Source organism: Denticeps clupeoides, chromosome 2 (assembly GCF_900700375.1).
Source record: "Denticeps clupeoides chromosome 2, fDenClu1.1, whole genome shotgun sequence".
Lineage (NCBI taxonomy): Eukaryota > Metazoa > Chordata > Actinopteri > Clupeiformes > Denticipitidae > Denticeps > Denticeps clupeoides.
Window position 1 is genome coordinate 2,658,110 of NC_041708.1, and position 21,126 is coordinate 2,679,235.

The following is a 21,126-nucleotide window of genomic DNA, read 5'->3' on the forward strand; positions in this document are numbered from 1 at the left end:
CAGAACTTTACCTGAAAATGTAAAAAAAAATGCACAACTTTACCTGAAATGTCCACTGGATGTCAGTAAATACAGAATTTTACCTGAAATATCCACTAGTCGGCAGTAAATACAGAATTCTGTATTTAGAATGTCCTAAAGTGTCCACAAGGTGGCAGTAAATACAAAACGTTAACTTAAATGGCCACAAGGTGGCAGTATATAAAGAACTTTACCTAGAATGTCCACAAGATGGCAATAAATACAGAACTTTACCTGAAGTGTCCACAAAATGACAGCAAATACACAACTTTACCTAAAAAAAAACAGAACTTTACCTGAAAATGTAAAAGAAATGCACAACCTTACCTGAAATGTCCACTGGATGTCAGTAAATACAGAATTTTACCTGAAATATCCACAAGTCGGCAGTAAATACAGAATTCTGTATTTAAAATATCCTAAAATGTCCAACAGGTGGCAGTAAATGCAGAATTTTACCTAAAATGTCCACAAGTTGGCAGTAAATACATAATTCTGTATTTAAAATGTCCTAAAGTGTCCACAAGGTGGCAGTAAATACAAAACTTTACCTTAAATGTCCACAAGGTGGCAGTATATACAGAACTTTACCTGAAATGTCCATAGGGTGGCAGTATATACAGAACTTTACCTGAAATGTCCACAGGGTGGCAGTAAATGCAGAACTTTACCTGAAATGCCCACAAGGTAGCAGTAATTAAACAAAAGAACTTTACCTGAAATGTCCACTGGATGGCAGTAAATACTAATTTAATTTACATTTACTGCATTTGGCACACGCTGTAATCCAGAGCGATTTACATTTTAAAATGTCCATCATAGAAATCCCTCATTTGGTTTAATATAAAATGTCCATCATAGAAATCCCTCATTTGGTTTAATATAAAAATACAATTGGCTTAATAACTTTACTTTACTTTATTTACTCAGTACCTAACATTTTTTAAAAACAATAAATATTCTTAAGAGTTGTATTTAATTTAAGTATTTCTTAAAAGAAGGTTTTTAGTTTGCGTTTGATTTTTAGTGACTCAGCTGTTCTAACATCTAATGGAAGTTCAGAGTTCACCTGAATTGTCTGCAAGGTGTAAGTAAAAAAGTGTTCAACAGGCTTCTTGCAGTTGATTAAAATTATAACAAAATCCTGTACTGGTGTGTCACGCTCATGTCAGTACACACACACACACACACACTGGACTGTTCCACAGGAGTGTTCTTAAGAGACAGAATGAAAACAGAAAACCTTGAGAGCAAAACATAGCCAAAGGTTTATTTTTACAGCAATATTATTCTAGTAGCAAAAAAAGACTCACTTCCCCTCCCCACTACGCACCTGAGCTGTTTTACATGCCCTATGCCCTGTCTAAAATGTCACAGCACCCTCGCAGATGTGATTGACATTATTGCCAAATCTGGCAAGAACAGCACAGCTCTACAGAGCACACGTACACTCAGAGTGGAATTCAGTGCAAGCTCTGGGAAAACCCACTACCACTGCACATTTTTGTTCAAATCTGTTTTATAAAATCACAAAACCAAATGGTCCATTTCCATATAAGACATTACAGCATATGAGTGTTGAAAAAATACAAATCTGAAAGAAGACTGGTAAGTTTATTCATTATAATGTATGCCTAGTTATGTTTTTAACAATCAATCCTTTTTCAGTCAGTGGATCAATTCTGGTCAACGCTGTCATGGTGAGAATCCAATGTGTGGAGATCAGACGTACAGAAAAGCAGATTTATTGCATAAAGACAAAGTTCAGAGCCGGTTTTGATTTTATCTTGCTCTGTCACCATGCACCTGGTACGTGGAGATGGACGCGTGAGAGGCGGAGCTTCACTGTTCACCCGTTTAACCAGAATGACCCCGTTGTGTCTGGACAGATGCAACGACCCACAAAAAACACAGATTATTAATGCAAGATAATACAATCACGTAAACAAGTTGATAAGAAGGCAGATTCGGTTCATGAATTGTGCAATTTTACCAGCAGCATGCTCACGCCACGCCGTCTTACCCAACACGTTATCATACCAAAACCACGCCGCATGTTATTAACGCTCCACACACAGCGAGCGCGCTGTGCCATCCTTCATTCTGGCAATGTGCATATTTAACCCTGGTCTTTATCAACAGGACTCATCACAGCATGAAGAAATAAATAATTTCAGGATTGTCCAGTGGTTCTCACGTGACGCGTGGGACAGTGGCGACACCGAGAGCTAGTGTGTGTTTCTATTCAAGTATAAGCACGTGTGTGTGGGAACACCTGCGTCCAGGCTCTACTCCGCCTTGCGGCCCTTCGCCGCCGGGCCCACCAGGTAGGACTCGTAGAAGAAGGAGGCGAACAGCAGCAGGTAGCTGAGGTACATCAGAGAGCCCCAGGTGACGTTGGAGAGGTTGGAGGCGCAGTGCTGCGCGTGCATCCAGCCGTACACCATCAGCAGCACGGCCAGCCCCATCACCATCTGCAGGATCTGGCAGGCGGTGATGAGCACGGCGCAGGCCCGCGGGACCCTCACGCCGGCGGCCCGCGCGGCGTAGTAGCTGTACATGACGGCGTGCACGGTGAAGTTCATGGTGATGAACCAGCTGCCGCCGGCCACCTCGTCCTTGTAGGTGTACCAGGTGTAGAGCAGCACGGTGATGTGGTGGTACCAGTGCAGGAACATCAGCTTCTGCTTACGCAGCACGATGAAGAGGGTGTCGCCTGGAGGTGGGGTCAAAGGTCATGGTGATACAATGAAGCGGATTTAAACACCAGCGTCTCCTCCCCACCCACCAAAACGCTCGCTGTAATCCTTTAAGGAACTTAACTACATGCCACCGTTTAAAACGTTTTGCCGTTTTTTCCGATGAGAAATGCCTGTCAATGTTGAATATCTGCATACGTGTACAAAGGACCGGCATCAGCAACCATTAGTCCTGAGTTCCAGTGGATTTCATTTTACATTTTACATTTAGAGCATTTACTAGACGCCCTTATCCAGAGCGACTTACAATCAGTAGTTACAGGGACAGTCCCCCCCTGGAGACACTCAGGGTTAAGTGTCTTGCTCAGGGACACAATGGTAGTAAGTGGGATTTGAACCTGGGTCTTCTGGTTCATAGGCGAGTGTGTTACCCACTAGGCTACTACCACCCAATTTTAAAATGTTTATAGGTAATTATTATATATAATATTTTTTATTATTTCAGAATTACTGAAAACTGGCTCTACATAATTCTACATAATTCGGTTTCTATAGTTGTTGAGTTACAAAACTAAGAGTCCTGATAACTTGTCTAACCTGTCAGGAATATAACATGCTGGGGAATTGTTAAGTGCTAGATGAAATTTTATTTTAATTTTGCGCAGTATGTGTGCAGGTGCGTGTGTTAGTGTTAGACTCATTTGAAATACGTTTTTAACAAGTGGGTTTTAATATATTTTAATGTATATATATATATATATATATACACACACACACACACACACACACATATGGGTGTTTATAAAGAGGTTATGAGGTGTGTCGTACCCAGCTCCGGCACTTTGCTCAGAGTGAAGGCGAAGGCCCAGAACTTGGTAACCGGGGCGCGGTAGAAGGCGCTGTCACAGACGGACTGTCTGAAGCCGCTGTGCTGCAGGACGTTGAGCATGTACCAGTCGGTCCGCACAGCTCCGAGGATGCTGGAGAAGGGGGGGTCGAGGCACCAGAAAAACCAGAAATGTGTCACGAAAGTCCTCAAACCTGCTCTGTCACCGTCAGGCACCTACCCCCTTTTCCCATCTAAATTCCCATTTAAAGGTTATAACGCCTGAAAACTCTGTGGAGCAGCATCACACCTGCCAACCTGCTTTTATTGCTGATGAGAAAGGTAACCGTGTGATCATGTGATCATCTGTACGCGCAAGATGAGACATTATTAATAATTCGGGTAATCTGAATAGTACTGGTTAGTGAAAAACAAAACGTTACATTGAAAAGTGGCTGTTGTTCCTCACCTGAAGATGGCCAGGCTGAGTGACCACAGGGCCAGTGGCCCCCGCAGGTCCCACTTCGGCCTCTCCCTCATGTAACGGCGGCCAGCAAACACGAACAGTGCATATGCAAAGCAAATGACAAACGACTTGTCCCTGTCCAATGCACACACACACACACACACACACACACAGAACAATGCAAGACAGACAGGTTGTCCAAATTAGATGCACATAAACTAAAACAACAGGACAAACAGGACCTGATTTACTGAATTATTCCTGAACCATAAAGTCATTTTTAATGGCTTGGCACCCCGTTTTTACGTATTACACCTCCGTACGTGATTGGTCGTCATAGGTGGTCTCATATTTGCTGCCATATCATGTGGACAGTGTGGACCTTTGCCGTCCTCATTATGGCTACTGATTATGCCACCTTACAGATGTTTTTTTTTACAGAAATATTTCTATTACACATTCAAAACAGCATTTGAGAGAGAATAAATGAATATCGTATAATCACATAATTATTGCAAACTTCTAGAGGGAGTTACTGTCAAATTACTGTGAATTTTAACGTGGACAGGTCACTGACACGCCGAACACACACACACACACACACACACAAAGAGAGAGAGAGACAGAAAGAGAGAGGGCAAGACAGAGAGAGAGAGGGAGAGACAAAGAGAGAATAATAATAATAATAATTAATTATCAAAACCAGAAATCTGTTCACCAAAGTGCTGTACATATAAGAAATAAAACACTGAATAACACTGGTGAGGATAAAATGAGCATCAAGAGTAAAACCAGAAATAAAGAAAAAGGGAGAGTGAGAGACAGAGGGAGGGAGAGAGAGAGAGAGAGAGAGAGAGAGAGAGAGAGAAATAGAGTAACGCTGCCCGGTGGAAGTACCGCGACGCGCAGGTGACGCGCAGGAATCTCTCACCAGTTCTGTTGCATCCACCGGATCGCGCCGCTCTCGTCGAACCGCCGCTCGAACTCGTACTCCGCCAGGGGAGGGCTGGGACCGGACCGGTTCATGGCGAAAGAGGAGGTCTGGAGCCCGCGGAGCGCGAAGGGAGACTGTCCCGAACTTCCCCGGCCGTCCCGCTCCCGGTGGTATAAAAGAGAAAGTGACGTCACGCACCGGGCGGTATAAAGACGAAAGTGACGTCACGCACCGGGCGGGCTCTGTTAATTCGCTGTTTCCTATGGGTTCGTTTCTATCCTAAATGTACGATTAACTAGTCGCAATAATAAATTGTTTAGCAGAATATACAATATTCAATAGAATATACAAATTCAGAATATACAAATTGAATTATTGTGAATTGTTATATATATTCGATCTACTGTTATATAGATTAAAACGTTTATTTAAAATCGGTACCTTTATAATCCTTGCGGGGACGATAATTGTAGTTTTGTAATTTTTTATGTGTAGTATTTAAAACAAATAAGAAACGCCAAGGTGCAATACGATTAAGTTGCACGTTAAGATTCAGCACACTTTAGAAGGTTGATTCAGGTGACGTGCGATTCACGAACGAACTGAATCGCCTGCCGAAATGACTCTCATTATGATTCAAATCACTGCACTCTCTTGCGCTGTGGTTGGTTGCCAACTCTCAGTCTGCCCATTTTACCAACACTAACAAGTCATAATTTTTGTTTTTATTATGTATTTGCATGCCCATTAAAATATATATGTTTTGTATTTGATTGCTGAACGAATCCGTAACCGAAAAAAACACGAAGCGTTTTATGAAGTGAACGAACCAAATCACTAAACCGATTCTTCATGCACATCACACGTTACAGCCACACGATGGCTCTTCCTGCCTGTGAAATGTTTTCTCGCACTGTACGTATACGGTGTGCATAATGTTCTCTATCATGTTTGGATTTAACCGGCCTCGTTTTTCTTTTTTCATCCTGTCATCATTTCCTCTGTCATCATTAACAAGCTATTAAACGACATTTTCCTGATATACATCGGATCGACCATGTGTTGTATACGACCGGCACAACTTGAGTCTCGACCCCCCCCCAAGCGCGCCCCACCCGTCGGACGGGTCCGGCGGCGGCGCGCGCGCCCGAGCCGGCGCGCTCCCGCGGCGCCCACTGGGCATGCTCGCGCCGGCTCGGGCTGGGGGCGCGCGAGCGTGCGGGAGCGTGCCGCAGAGACGCGTCCCGGCCGCCGCGGGAGCGCGCTTCGCCCCTTCCCACGGACCCGCCGCAGCCGCCGCCGCCGACGCGGTGATGCCAGCGTGGTGCCCCGTGTCGGCCGCGTCCTTCCGGTGAGTGACGCATCGCGCCGCCGCATGCAGCCCGCGCAGTGCGCGTTCTCGCACCGCGTCCTGGGTTCTTGTTCGGGTTCTCGCCGGTGCTGTCGGAACGTGCAGACCATGCAGAACATGCACAGCACACGCGCGTACCGCGCACAGGACCCTGCAAGTTGGGTTAATGCCCACGTCATTCCACAGTTGGGACAAATGTTGCACACACTCACTGTCGTACAGGTCACGTCTTTTTTATCGGACGTTCTTGGCTGCAGATCGGAGTCTGGGAGGTGTGACTCATCATATCTCTGATCGCAGGTGCATCTTCGTGTCACTGTAGTCATGGCACACGTGAAGTGGGGTTGATGGCTGCATCGGTCCCGAGGGGGTCACCGCATCCTCCACGGCGGAGCAGAGGTCGTTATCGGACACGGCATGTGCACGTTCATGGATTTCCAGTGTCCAGCTGTGACACGAATGACCTGCTTTGACGACGATAAAGCTCATTCGTGACCTTTTTTATTTATCCATTAAGATGCAATTACGCTAACATCTAGAAAAAAATATTTATATTTACTGTAAATGAATATATATAAAATACAGTCACATATAACAGGTGGTTTACAATGTTTTCAAGATTATTCAGTAGTAGTGGACGAATGTATTTATGTGAGAATATTTACAGTTTAGATGCTGACATTGCCCGCCTACCTAGTCTTTTCCGGTCATTTTTAACATCTGATATGAAAAGTGACGTACTGTAATGGTGTTATTAACACTGTCTGTATTATTATGATTTGATTATCTGTTTTCTGGACCCTGTACCATGAATCAGCACAATCTCCACCCTAAATCCAGAACTTCACTAATTTTCAGGTGCATGCTTCTAAGATTGGGGGTCACACTATTGTCTTGGGGTGCAGGTTTGTATCCCACTTTGGTGACCACTATGAACCTGTTTGCTGTTCATCACAAACACATGACTACCGCAGAATTTGAAACCCCATCAGATGTGTCCGTAAAAGGCTGGAAGACCTTTGATGTGAGTGATGTGAGTGCGTGTGTGAGTGTGTGTGTGTGTAATTGTTTGGCTGAGGAAGTGTGTCCTCTATCATTCATCTGTGCCAAACGCCTCCCACAAATGCAGATGTTCCTTTTTTTTCCTCTTGCCTTTCCGTAACCTTGATTTAGATCCTTTTAAAAATCTTTTTCCAAAGTATGATTATCCAGCTATTACATGATGAAATTGCTGCAATGTGATGGTCTGCACGCCTGCTCGCTGTAAGGAGTTTCATGATGCACCTCAGCATCCAGCGTGCCGATGACCTGCTTTAGTTCCGGATGCTCACAGCGGGCCGTGCTGCGCTTGTGACAGACGTGCTTCTGCAGAAAAGGCCACGACTCAGTTAGCTATTCAGGGAGCGCCGCAAGTATCAGAATGCAAGTAAATGGCTGATTTTACTTGGCGGGAAGGTGCTGTCCTCAGATTAAAAAGTTTGCACCAGAAGCTTTCCAACACAACACAGAAAGTCGTGTCTCGATGACAAGACTGAGGAGAGGGATAACCGTTGTCCTTCAGATGTTTAGATGCAAGGCATGAGCCCTTTGAGCCGCTTGAGACACTTACGGCCATACCACCCTGAGAACCCCGGAAGCTAAGCAGGATCGGGCCTGGTTACTACTTGGATGGGAGGAAGTGGCCCTGTAATCAGAAGGTTATTGGTTTAAATCCCGATCCACCAAGGTGCCACTGAGAAAAGTACCGTCCGCACACACTGCTCCCTGGGCGCCTGTCATGGATGCCCACTGCTCACCAAGGGTGATGGTTAAATACAGAGGACACATTTCACCGTGTGCACTGTGCTGCTGTGTATGACAATCACTTAACTTTTTTTTTACAAAATGTACAAAAATTGCCGAGATGCATCGCGAGATTAATCAATTTGTTGACGTGATCATTGTACTTGATTTGAATATTGAGACCAGTGAAGGCTCACACCTCTAATAACATTAATAATTAATTTTATTTATATAGTGCATTTCTCATATGCGGGCTGCATGGTGGCGCTGCGTTTAGGTACGTAGCCAAGGTAGTGAGTTTGAATCCTCGTGTGTGTGGTTTCCTCCGGGTTCTCCGGTCTCCTCCCACCACCTGAAGGCACACACACTAGGTGAATTGTCCGTAGGTGTGAGGGTAAGTGAATGGTATGTGTGTGTGGTGCCCCACCCCAGGTGAGTCCCCGTCCCGTGGCCAGACTAAGCAGTTATGAAAAGTTATGATGTACATACAGGGTCCCTGCAGTCAGAATTTGAAAAGAGAATTTTTCAGGCCTTGAAAAGTTTTAAGTATAACATATAACATTCGGGAAAAGTAATTTAAATTGGATTGACAGGTGATTGTATGACATTTACGACATTTACAGTGAGTTGCTGCACCCTGGAGCAACTCAGGGTTAAGTGTCTTGCTCAGGGACACAATGGTAGTAAGTGGGGTTTGGGTCTTCTGGTTCAAAGGCGAGTGTGTTACCCACTAGGCAACTACCACCTATATGTAGTAAATGACATGAAGTACTTGGTTCCTTTAAGATTGTGCAAGAGACTATTGTCTGAAGGTAAAACTACCATGTTTAAAAGCGCAGGTCTGCAGTATCTTTGCTGCTGCGTGTGTTGCTTCCATGTTCCAGAAATTTCTCAGCCAAGTGTCTCCTTTTAAAAGTCGTTTAAATTACAGCTGATGACCTAATGGGCTCCATTTTACTCTGGCTCGCGCTGGAGGAAGAAACACTAAGTTCGGCTTTTTAGGGTAGTCGTGAGTTTAGTTTAAAAGAATTCTGGTAAATCTGAGTTTTTGCAATTTTTTTTCTTTCTTCGCATTTGCACAGTTAACGTATGGTCATGAAAATTTGCCTTTGAGTCATTGAAAAGTCATGGAAATTCTTTTCATATAATATGTAATAACCCTGTACATAATGTAATATAACGGAAGTATGTATTCTAGTAGAAGTTTTTCGTTTCTTTAACGTAAGTGATATATTACATGAAAGGGGTGTGGCCAAATAAGTTGCCTACTCCTTTTTCAAAATCAAGAATGAATTGTGTTATGTAATTGTATTGAAAGTGAATATGTTTGTTTGTTCACCGTTTTATGTACCAGAATACACGGCAGGATGCGTTTACGAGTGTGATATATATATTCAGTATTCAGTGTTTAAACGAATTTTGCCCATCCCTGGTCTGTAGTTGGCTGCTGCAGACTAGTGATGCCGTCATTAGAGCAAACATTCTTGTAAATTATTCAAGTTCCAGCAGGCCTGGCTCAGATTTTATGGGGCCAATATTTGAAATGTGTAACAAATGATGCTTTGATACCGTTCCCTTGGTGTTTAAAGGCCTGTATGTGAATTTGTGTGGTACGAATTGAAGCAGGAGCATGATCCTGGATGCAGGGGGGACAGGGCTCCTATTTCAGGACGGGGCAGGATGCAGTAAATCGGGTCATTTTGCCCTTTTAAGGCAGCGGGGTGTGTGCCTGATGACACGCATTAGCTTCTCCATAATGAGCTGCTCGGGGTTCGGCCTCTTCCAGCTGGCTCAGCTGCAGACGGGAGCCAGCCTGCTAAGTGTGATTAATTAAAACCGGGCGTGTTAGAGACCGCTGCCAGATAGATCCCGTCTCCCTCCCTGTCACCGTGTTACGTTTTTTTCACATATTAGTGGCCTGCGAGGATCATTTAATCCAGGCCAGGCTTGGTGCTAGATTTGTCTGAGGAGCCCAACATTTCGCCGTTTTCCACAGCAACACACGGTTTTCCCAATCGGCAGATGAAATGAGGACATTATTGTACCGAAGCCACAGATTTGTCCCGTCCATGAAGAGATATGGGGAGGATCTGAGACATTAGATATTCTGGGGACGTCTTTAGTCGTCAAATTTTGGCAGGAATGTTAATAGACAGGCGTAATTGCAACGGCACTGCAGTCAATCCATTTAATTGGATCCTTTCAATGCTATTTGGCTTTAAATAGGTCTATTACAGATCCTGTTACAGGGCAAAAAGAAGGTTGGGTGCATGTGTGTGTGTATGATTGTTTTCTGTGTAGAAAGAAAGTGAAAGTGAAGTGATCGCGAAGCACAGCAAGCACAGCACACTGTGACCCAGCAAAATGTGCCATCGGTATTTAACCGTCACCTTTAGTGAGCAGTGGGCAGCGTGAAAGGCGCCCGGGGAGCAGTGTGTGGGGAAGATACCTCAGTGGTCCTTGCATTTGTGTCCTGGATTTTCAGAACAGTAACTTGCTTGCTAGTTACCTGCATTGTTGCCGTGTATTATTAGCGTTGTCATCCAGTAGGTGAACTTGTCTGTCTGTTTTTTTTTTTCGGCTTATTTTGCTCACAGTGAAAGCACAGCCACTGTTCGGGTCAGCGTTTGAACTTGCTGAAGTGGGGAGGGACCAACTGCAATGTGGAAAAATGAGGTGCCCTCCCAACATCAGACCTGTCGCCTTGCCGGCAGTAGTCCCGTCTGAGGCAAACACCCTTTAATTACCAAGGCAGAGCAAGTGGGTGGAGCCTGAGGAGCGGGGCGTCGCCACTGTAAATCCGAAGACTGGGAGAGAAGTTATGTGGGATAAAAAAAAATAAAGGCCGCGTGGATCAGATGGCTTTTTTTGTGTGTGTGTGTGGGTGTGGGGGGGGGTTTGCTAATTGTACATTTTTTAATTTTTTTGTACATTTTTACCTTTTACATAATGCTGAGTGCAGTGTATTTGTGTGTGTTTATTACTGTAACATTCTGTAGTAGTCTGTGTAAAGTGACACAAATCATGTTTACTGGGTGGGTGTCAGTAAACGAGACTGATTGGTTAGATGTTGTTTGACCGCAGGGCTCTGCAGACTCGACAATGGAATCTCAGACCGACCCGACGTGTTTGGCGGAGTTTTCTTGTCACTGCTTGTGTGAATCCAGTTGGTGGAGAAGAATTCTGGGAACGATGCATCACTTTAAATATCAACCATACTGTCGTAATGTCACATGACTAGATGTTACGTTTCTCGTTACATTTACATTTACAGCATTTATCAGACGCCTTTATCCAGAGCGGCTTACAATCAGTAGTTACAGGGACAGTCCCCCCCTGGAGACACTCAGGGTTCAGTGTCTTGCTCAGGGACACAATGGTAGTAAGTGGGATTTGAACCTGGGTCTTCTGGTTCATAGTGTGTTATCCACTAGGCTACTACCACCCTGCATTAAGGGCTTTTAAAGTCCCAGCAGACATAAAGTGATTTCAGTGTCACTGTCTTTTCAGCAAAAGACAATTTTTGTTTATGAGACCTAGGGGGTTACATCTTTACCGTCACATTTACGCTTTCACGGGTGAAAAGACATGAATCGATGTAAGGCAATATATTTTAAAACTGCCTGCACCGTTGCCAGAAATCTTAGAACACACCTGCTTGAAAACGCTGGTCTCACGTCAAATATAAGAGAAAATTAAGTTGAGATAAAAATTTTTTGTTTGTCAACTTTTGTTTGTTTTACAAATTGTTATCTCGAGATAACAAAACAAATAAAAATGGAAATTTCATGTCCTCTGCATCCGCAGATACATGGCCAACCAATACCCGAACGCACAACATTAAAGTTAAAGTAAAGTAGGCATCACAACGCACTGATGCAGACTTCACAGCCATCACCGTGTCTTATATTGGTCATTGTGATGTTGTGATGCATGTTTTGATGTTTTTGTATATTTTGTGGGTGCAGACTTTCAGGGACATGCAAGTCCTGCAGGGCTTCTAGGGTCATCAGGGATTAGAACCTGAATCCTGTAGGATGGAAGATCACAAGTCTGGTGGAGCAATTTGTGCTTCTGTGACTGGGTTTCCTTTTTCATGCCACATGATTTGGGAAGGTGGGAGAGAGTCCAGCTTCTCCATGACCCTGACCTAGATAAACAGTTTTAGGACTAGACTGTAGAACTTGAAGTTGTGACGTGGAACTGTGTATGGGAAGCAAAAATTAAATCCGAAGAAGGTCAGTAGATTAAGAAAAATGAACGTCATTATCATTCTCACATGAGTCATATGAATCGCCATGTTTCGGAAGCCTTGAGACGCCGCAGGGTTCTAATATTAGCCTGCTCACTGTTCCCCTGCACCCGGCAGCGTGGGGGATAATATTAGCTCCCGACGGCCGTCCTGGCAGCAGCTTAATTATGCACAATTCGGCCTATAAACACGCGGTAAAATGCCATGGATCCATCATGAATAACTGGAGCCGTGGAAGTGTCTCTACATACATACACTACCACCAACAATAAGATAAAATGACCACCCACCTAATATTGAGCACCCCCCCCCACTACACACACACACACACACACACACACACACACACACACACACACTTGGCGCAGACCAGGAACCAAGCAAGCACTTGGATGAAGGTTTCAAACAAGGTCTCCTGACTTTTGCAGTGTTGGACATTTCTGGAAGAGACACCATATTAATTAAACAGTGACACATTTTAGGCGCAAGCCAGAATTGACTGTTATCGCATAATTTTTCCTAAATTTACGCAAAATATGTTTTTAGATCTTTATAGCTATAACTAACAGTTATATTTCATGTGACATGTTTAATGGTCAATTTGTGTAAGCAGTATTCCTCCGCTGGTATAAGATTGTTTTCTGGGTGCTGCATTTTGGTCTACAGTGATTATGTCTTTGCTGATTTATCGGTTCTTCTGGGAAAGTGTGTGTGTGTGTGTGTGTGTGTGTGTGTGTGTGTGTGTGAAGGCTGAAATCTAATAACCGTACTAATCTAATGTTTATGTTGCATTATCGATCAAATGTCTGTGCTGAGGTAATCCTTTTATGATGTTATTTATGTTTAATGACTTTTGCAACATAGCAGTTGATGTTATAATGTTACTTCCCCCACTGCTGCTGCAGGTATTTGAGCCTCTGGACACTTCTGGGCTCTGGGCCACACTTTTATGGTGAAGTCATAAAATACCCACTTATCTACTTACCTAATAATCAATATTTTGAATGATCATTTTAATGTTGTTTATAACGCGATGCATTAGCTCAGATGCACTGATTTATTACATTTTTTTCTTTTCTTAAAAAAGCTTCTAAGTGAGAGGGACCATGTTCCTCTGTGTGGCTTTTTATACATGTTTCCTGTCTTAGCAGAAGACCAACAAGGATGTCCAGTTACAGATTCATCTGTTTTTAACACTGCAGAAAAAATCAATAGTGCTGGTAGTCTGAGGCCCCGGCTTTAGACCTAGTGAGATAGAGCCATTTCTCACTCTCAGTTCACCGACTGAGATTACTTTCATATAGGATACTCTCGGGGGGATTTTCAAAAGACTGCAATGCCTCTATATCTCTGGTCATTTTATTTCCCTCTAGAGAGGTACAAGGTCCTTTGACCGGTGTAAAATAAAGTGAAATGTGGTGTTTGCATTCAAGGTTGCTAGGTAGGTAGACCTATCAGCTCTGCTAAAAGAGAGCTGGTCTGCACAAGGTCCTCTCCAGAATGCACAAAGACATATAAATAATACACACATTCCTCATTTATCAAGTAATCAACCCCATATCTGTACATTTTAAAGTTTGCATGATGCATACTTGGAAAGTAACAATATCTAGTAACATGTAACATGTGTAGGTAAATTTTCATGTCATAGTTGCTGTTTCCAGTAGAACAGAAGTGTGGTCAGATGATTTGTCATGTCGAATGTTGCCTTTCTGATTGTATTATCACATTTCTGTCTTCAAGTGACAGCGGATTTACTCGTCATATAAGCCAAATTTACCACTCATTACATTATTTATTGGACATCCAGAGCAGTTTACTAATGAATAATAACACCAAGGTAATCTTTCGTTTTCTGTTCTTGTGCTCCACCACACCTTTTACAGGAGGAATAGGTTTTTCCCTGGCAAAGATGGGTCACACGTCTATTTTTGCCACACCCACCCACACAAGGCTGGATGAACTGCATAACTAATGGCCGCTCCCACTAACAAGAGAAACCCATAAGGAGAACAGAAAGATCAGCGGATCACCCTTTATTTTCCTCAGTCTCTGGGAATACTCTGAGGTCATGTCTCAGTCAGGTAAATTTCTTCAGCTCTATGTCGAGGTGCGCCCTGTCCCAGAGTCTGATGGGAAGGGTGATTTGGCCACACCCCAGGACATGGCTGCTGAGATGCTAACACAGCTGTCTTCCACATGTACCAGGCCATCCAAAACCCCCTCCAAACCCTCAGTCACCTTCCAGCTCCACCAGCAGGCCAAGCCCTCAGCCTCTGGCCACCTTCAACCACGATGCAGCTACTTCCATGATGCTCCAGAACAGGTGACTGAGGGTTTGATGAACAAGCCAGTCCACTTCCACACACCCCCATCCTCTAGGCAAGCGACAGGCACACCAACAATGTGCAGCAGATACAATCCACATGAGGGTATGAAGGATGGAAAACGTTCTGTGGTCACCTTCAGCTACATTGAAAAGTCCAACATAAAAACTGTAAGGGGTACAGTGTGTGCCAACCAAGAGGTGTCGCCAACACCCTCCCATATCCGGAAAAGGCTCAGTGACCCTGTCTGGTTCAGCAGTCCAGACTCTTCTTGCAGTGGCAGCCCGAAGTTGGCATTCTGCACATCAAACACCCACCAGCAGAGCCAATTACTCAGCCACCAACGATCCGCAGTGTATTCCATTGGCCAACTTGCCACTGAGAGGGCGCTGGAGGAGTTTGGCTCCCCTCAGTTGAAGTGCCGGTATGCCCAGGCAACCCACCGATCCCGATGCCAATCGTGGGAAGGTTCTCCCGTGATAATTCGCAGTTCCAGCCATGTACCTGCTGCCGGTCTGGTGGCAGACAGACGTGGCTCTGCAAGTGGGCTTCCAACAAGTCCGACGCTGCACCAACCTCCTCCTCAGGCGCAGCATTGGACAAAATCAGGCTACCATAACAATAAAAGTACAACACATCAAACTGTTGATGACTCACAGAGTGTCCAGTGTACAGTGTTCCAACAGAGCTTGACCAGCTGCGGTGGCCAAAGCAACAAGTTGTCAGAAGGCATGAACCAGCTGAGTGGCAACCTGTTGGCATCTCCAGTTACCAGTCCTGTAGTTGCGCATAGGTTGGCGGAAGAGGCCCAAAAGGTTTCTGTCATTTTTAAGGAGGTTAGGAACTCTTCGCCACCCAATGTCCTGGGTTGCTCAGCAGAGTTTGGAAGGTCAAAGTATGAACACAAATCCAACAAGTACTGCTCCTCACAATCTTCACCTACACAGCACCAAGCAATAAAGATGAACATCCCTGTTAATGGCACACAAGACCCTAACACAAGCAATCACCAGCCGGCCAAAAACCTGTCCTTTCTGCCACTCCAGTGGCCCAAATCACCAGCGCATTATATGACAGGTCATGGGGACCCCCAGTCTACTCTGTCCCCACTGCATTACTGCATCTTATCTGAAAATGGCAGCCCGGTATCCCCTGCCATGCCCTCTCGACTCCTGCGGACGTCACTCAGTCAGGTTGAGACCGGGTCCCCCATGCGAGATCCCAGACAACTGAGGCCTTCAGATAGCCCAACCCTGCATCGCCACCAGACTCCACAGTACACAGGGGAGTCCTGGTTCCCAAGCACAGAGAGGGTTTGTGATGTCGGCTATGGGTGGGCCAGCAGGGGTAGTATAGAGGTGGCCCGGCGGTTCTTTATAGGCCAGGAAGTAGAGGATCAGGTGCCAGTGAGTTGGACATCAAGGCAGCAATGGGGCTCATCACAGGTTGCAGGGGAAGGTGGAGTTCTCCTTGATCCACCCACACCCTCAGATGTGCGACAACAGAAACAGGCAGAGCAGCGGAGGAGGGAAGCGCTTCTACTCGGGCCAGTGGCTCTGGAGCTCCACCAGGAAGAGGATCAAGCAGAGCAACAAGCTAGGGGACAGGACGGAGGTGGAGAGGAGCAGAACAGGGCACCAGGGTCATCGAGGAGTTCCAGTGGAGTGACAGGCAGTCTGGGGGACAGAGACTGTGTCTCGCCTGAGTCCAGCCATTCCAGCCAGCAGAGCAACGAGACTGGCCATGCCACCTCAGGAATACAGGTGAATACAGGCCCCAGCATGTGCTTGAGTGTGCATTGCCTGATACTGATTGCGCAAGCAAATTGTTTTTTCTGAGTGATCCTGTTTTGTCAGAGAGATGTGTAATTTTCTTGCCTCATGATAAAATATTCTTTTGGAAACTCAATAGACCAGTTAGGGGTATGTGGCCCCCAGCAATATCAATCCTTAACACTCATGTCACAAAGTTGTTTAGCGTGAACTATTCAGTGATCCAATGACCTTGAAAGTTGTGCAGTTGAAATCTAGCATACTATACGAGATTTTATATAGCCTCATTGTACAAAGGTTTTTATCACACCCTTGTGAATAGTTTCTATATCGCCCCCTTGTGGCCTCTGTAAAATATCATTCCAGACTACATTTGTTGAATACTCTACCGAACCTCCTTATCAGACACAGCTAGTGAGGAATTCCAGAGCATGTATGTTCTATGTGTTCTGCTGTTTTCTAGTCGGACAGTGGCTCTGTCATACCTGGACCTTCTCTGCACTGTCAGAAGATTGCTCGTGCTAAGTGGGAGTTCTTGTTTGGGACGCCGTCTGAAGATAATGCTGCTAACAAAGATAAAAGTGAGCATTATCTCACTTATTCAATGTTCATTTATCAGTGCCTCGGTTCTGTTACTTATTTACATCTCAGTTATTTTATTAATATACACAAAACACTTCATCTTGTTAATCTGACCAACACATCTTTATGGCCAGATCCACTAGAGCTCCCTACAGCTCCTCCTAGTGGTAACTCCAGTGAATCTCCCACTCCAACCCCACCCACATCCCTCCCACTGGAAATGGCTCCGCTCAGGGCCAATCATGACGTCCAGCATGTGGAGGTGGAGCTTGTTACCCCGCCCCCCGCACCTCCTGGGAGCTCTCCCAAAGCAGGCATCATCCGGAGGACACTGAAATACTCAGAGACGGACCTGGACGCCGTACCACTTCGCTGTTACCGGGAGACGGACATCGATGAGGTGCTGCGGGCGGAGCATGATGACGGAGACTCAGCCTTTGGCAGCAACCGCAGCATCCTGGGGACCCCAGCGGCAGGAAACAGCCCACTGGCCATCATAACATACAACGGGATGGACAGAGAGGATGAGGAGGAAGAACATGAAAATGAGGAGGATGAGGAAGGAATGGCCAGCTGGGCCAGTGTGAGAATGCAGGGGGACAGAAAGAGACAACGAGCCAATCAAGAGGATGAGGAAGTTTTCAGCATGCTCCTGAAGAGGTGAAACCCACACACACAAACAACTATTGAAATTATTTGCATTATATCTGAAGGTATCCAGGAATTGTTCACTTTGACAAAACAAGTAAGAACATGTGAGCCCATCATAACGCAAAACAATAATAAATCACATATGCATTTATTTTATTAAATTTGTGTAGAGAATTAGTGATGCACACTTAAGTTCTCAGGTGATTATGTAATGACTAACCCGTTATGATAATTCTGAGACACAGATAACAACCAAATTCCTTTTTAAAGGCACAGTGAGCTGAAAATGACATCTGTGGTCCAGTGGTACCTGGTTTCAGTGGGGGTCAGCAGGATTCATTTTAAAGTGGTTTTAGTCTGAGAATTGGCAATTATGCACCTGAATGGCAATAAAAGCACCTGAACCTGCTGTTATACACTACAGGTCTTTGGATGTCTATGATGAGCCCCGTCCCCTGAAGTCCCCCATCCTGGTGACAGAGCCGTCTCAGAGCCCAGGCAACATTCTTGACTCTTTCAGTCGCCACTTTGAGAGCATCATGGAGTCTCAGCGTGCCAAGGGGACGTCTTGCAGCAGCCTGGACAGCGCTGAACTCTGGACGCCCAGCACTCCTTCACCTGCCTTTACCTTTGACCTCCCAACTTTGAACCCCGAGGCTCAGGCCCACTACTGCAACAGCGCCCGGCAGATTGCGCAGCTCAGCTTTGCTCCACTGGCTCACATCGAGATGCCCAGCCTGTCCGAATCGGCCCTGACTGTGACCGTTGATTCGGACGCCACCCGCGCCCCATCGAGTGAGAGGCTCAGCAGTGGCTCGGATGACACCCTGAGGGGCGGCGCCAGGGCTGGCCAGAGTTGGCAAAGCAACCCATCTCTGTCCTTTCCCAGGTTAGTGGGACACTAACAGCAAAATTATTAGGCCTGTGCAAAATTATTATTTTTAAATGATCAATCTTTGTTTTCTCAAATCAATTTGATTCGATCTGATTCTCGATTATTTCCACATTAATTGGCTAATATAGTAATCTATACATTCTCATTTACATATGTGGATGAAAAAAAAATATTTTTCTTAACATTTCAATACATGTTTATTGCTCTCAAAATTACAAAATAAAATTCAAATTTCAAAATAAGTAATGTCAGAGGTAGACTTAAAAAAATAAAAAGGCCACAAAGAATACTTTCTCAGAGCATTGCCAATGTAAACTTGGGGGCTTGAATGCTTTTATTAAAAGAAATAATAGCAATAGAATCCAGCAGTCCTCCATGGTGTCCTTCCTGAACCAACAGAATTTAACAATCATGCAGAAAGTTTTCTTTAGGAAACACAAAAACACTTAACACACATGCAAATGATCAGACAAACGCAACAGAGACTTTATTAAGTGAACAGCTAATATTAAAATACTCTATACATTAAAAACTATCTATTCCAGTAGCAAGTATAGTTGATGGGTGGATGGGTGAACTCTGAGGATGGCTCTGCGTCTATAGTTCCAGTGTATGGCGTGTGTTTGGGTGTATGACCTTCTGAAGGCTGTGTGCTGGCTGACTCAGCTGATTCAGTCTCGACCCAGTCATAACTGCACCACTGTAGTGGAAGCAGCACCGCTCAACAAAAAGGCTGTTTATTTTTATCAGGTCTTACTTAACATGTAAATGGGTTTAGAGTCGTGGCTGATCTCAATCTCATACTCAAATTATACCTCAGTTTACTTGTTTACTGTTATACGCTATATAGTCTTTTTTATGAATTATCAGCACCTGAAAAGCTTCCGTTTACAGGTTCACCTCGTCTATATTTGCTTTCACATTAAAATAAGTAGTCTGCTCCTCGCTGATGTAACGTGCTGAAATGTGTTTGCACACTGGACCACTAGGTGGCGACAGAGAACTGCCTGTAACCGGCCAGAATGGAAAACACGAGCATCTTATGCTCTAACCGTCCCTAACAATCTTCGGTGTTTCATGTAATCTGATAAAATTGATTATTTTCCGCCATGTGCGGGGGAGAGTAGCTGCGCCGCAGGAAATCTGCAGCGCCGAGGCTTGCTTGTTGGTGGTGCTTGGCAGTGACCCCCCTGCACCAACTCACGGCACACTCTCCAAAACACCTGCTGCGCCCCGAGCGGCACAAAGAGACCCTTTGACTGCAGCGGGCTGGTGTCTATCAGCACTCAGACTAAATGAGGGTGGTAGCGAGACGTCCTTTGGATGGGACAGGAGTCAGAGCGTGGACAGATCCCACCGTGGCTACGAGGTTCATTAACTCTGGAATTCCAGCTTGTCCCATCTGCCTGTCTGAAATAGTTTATGTGAGACAGAGGCCTATTGTCCCCTTCCGGGTGCAGGGGACCAGCAGAAGTGTCCGCTGTGTACATGATCTCAACAAATCACTTACTGTTATTAGTGAACCTCATATATTTTCTGTTCCTGTCTAAACATGGACATTACCACAGAACAAATATGGCCGTATTACACAAAGTCTTAAAATTGCAAAGATCTTTTACTTTAAAGACTCCTTGTGAAAATGAAGGAAAATGTATGTGTTTTCAATAATTCTACTCTAGTTTATTTTCATTTAAAGCCTTTGCAGGATTTCCATGTATGTACATTTGTTCCGAAATGTCAACTAGTGTTCCACATGCATCATAGCAGGCTAGTTGTCTGGCTGGTTAAAACTGAGTAAAATCGGAGTATCGTTATTTCGGTCAGGTTTTCTTTTTGAATTCTTGTCCCTGTGTCACCTCAGAAAACGGCGGATATTTGAGTCACTGATGGAACCAGAGGAACAGAGCGAGTTCTTCAGCGGGGGCTTTCAGATTTTTTTCTGGGCTGAGCTGGCAGCTCAAGGTCAGCTGGGAAACGCTGTCAACATTTACAGAGGGAGGGTGGGGGCGGACGGAGAGGGGGGCGGAGGGGCAGGGAGGGGAAAGTAAACTCTCGCTCACACGCGGAGCGGAGCCGGAGCGGAGTGCCGACAGCCTGGGAAAGTCTGGCGAAACTCTGGAAATGTGCGCTCCGGACGGTGGGTAACGAGCTCAGGTGATGAGGCGGGCGGCGGAGGCGGCGATGCAGTCGGGTCGGGGGTCGGCGCCGCGCCACGCCGGACGCCACCGGGCCAGAGCTGCTTCTCTGAAACGTTCCGTCCGAGATGGGCACCAGGCCTCCGTGTGCAGAGCCCACTCGGTGCTCAGCTGGCACGTGGTGCCACCAGTGGACCGGCGTGCGCCCGCCCTCTACCCACGACGGAGGTAAACACCACTCTGTCTCCAGGTCCAACGCTGTAGCCTGTTGTCCCCAGCTGTTCCAGGTGTGTGTGTGTGTGTGTGTTTTAGAGTATTAAGACACATAGAAGTAAACACAAGAGCCGAGCTGAACAAGGTAAATATGACGGAGGCGTTTCCTCAGTGTTCCCTTTGTTTTCCAGCTTGCGTGTCTTTAGAGTGTGGACAAGGA

At 45.3% G+C, this 21,126-nt stretch overlaps 2 protein-coding genes across 6 annotated transcripts in view; one reads left to right on the forward strand and one right to left on the reverse strand.

Annotated features, from left to right (window-relative positions):
* Positions 1-1,265: 1,265 nt before the first annotated feature.
* On the reverse strand, positions 1,266-5,108 carry LOC114784390 (elongation of very long chain fatty acids protein 6-like). The gene is made up of 4 exons (XM_028969744.1): positions 4,944-5,108; positions 4,016-4,147; positions 3,549-3,700; positions 1,266-2,737 (listed from the first exon to the last, which is right to left on the reverse strand). Exons 1-4 carry the CDS (start codon positions 5,036-5,038, stop codon positions 2,310-2,312), a joined length of 807 nt encoding a protein of 268 aa, XP_028825577.1. The 5' UTR covers positions 5,039-5,108; the 3' UTR covers positions 1,266-2,309.
* Positions 5,109-6,135: 1,027 nt separating this feature from the next.
* Positions 6,136-21,126, forward strand: part of LOC114770341 (PH and SEC7 domain-containing protein 1) — a 43,324-nt gene continuing 28,333 nt past the window's right edge. The window contains exons 1-6 of one of the 5 annotated variants that reach the window (XM_028964188.1): positions 6,136-6,297; positions 6,598-6,696; positions 14,218-16,421; positions 16,894-17,011; positions 17,147-17,672; positions 18,088-18,552. In XM_028964188.1, the coding sequence (XP_028820021.1) occupies positions 14,403-16,421; positions 16,894-17,011; positions 17,147-17,672; positions 18,088-18,552 (3,128 nt within the window). In that variant the 5' untranslated portion in view covers positions 6,136-6,297; positions 6,598-6,696; positions 14,218-14,402. Of the gene's footprint in view, positions 6,298-6,597; positions 6,697-11,437; positions 16,422-16,893; positions 17,012-17,146; positions 17,673-18,087; positions 18,553-21,126 lie in introns of those variants that run through there. The other 4 variants (XM_028964197.1, XM_028964220.1, XM_028964205.1 and 1 more) reach the window with 4 other exon arrangements.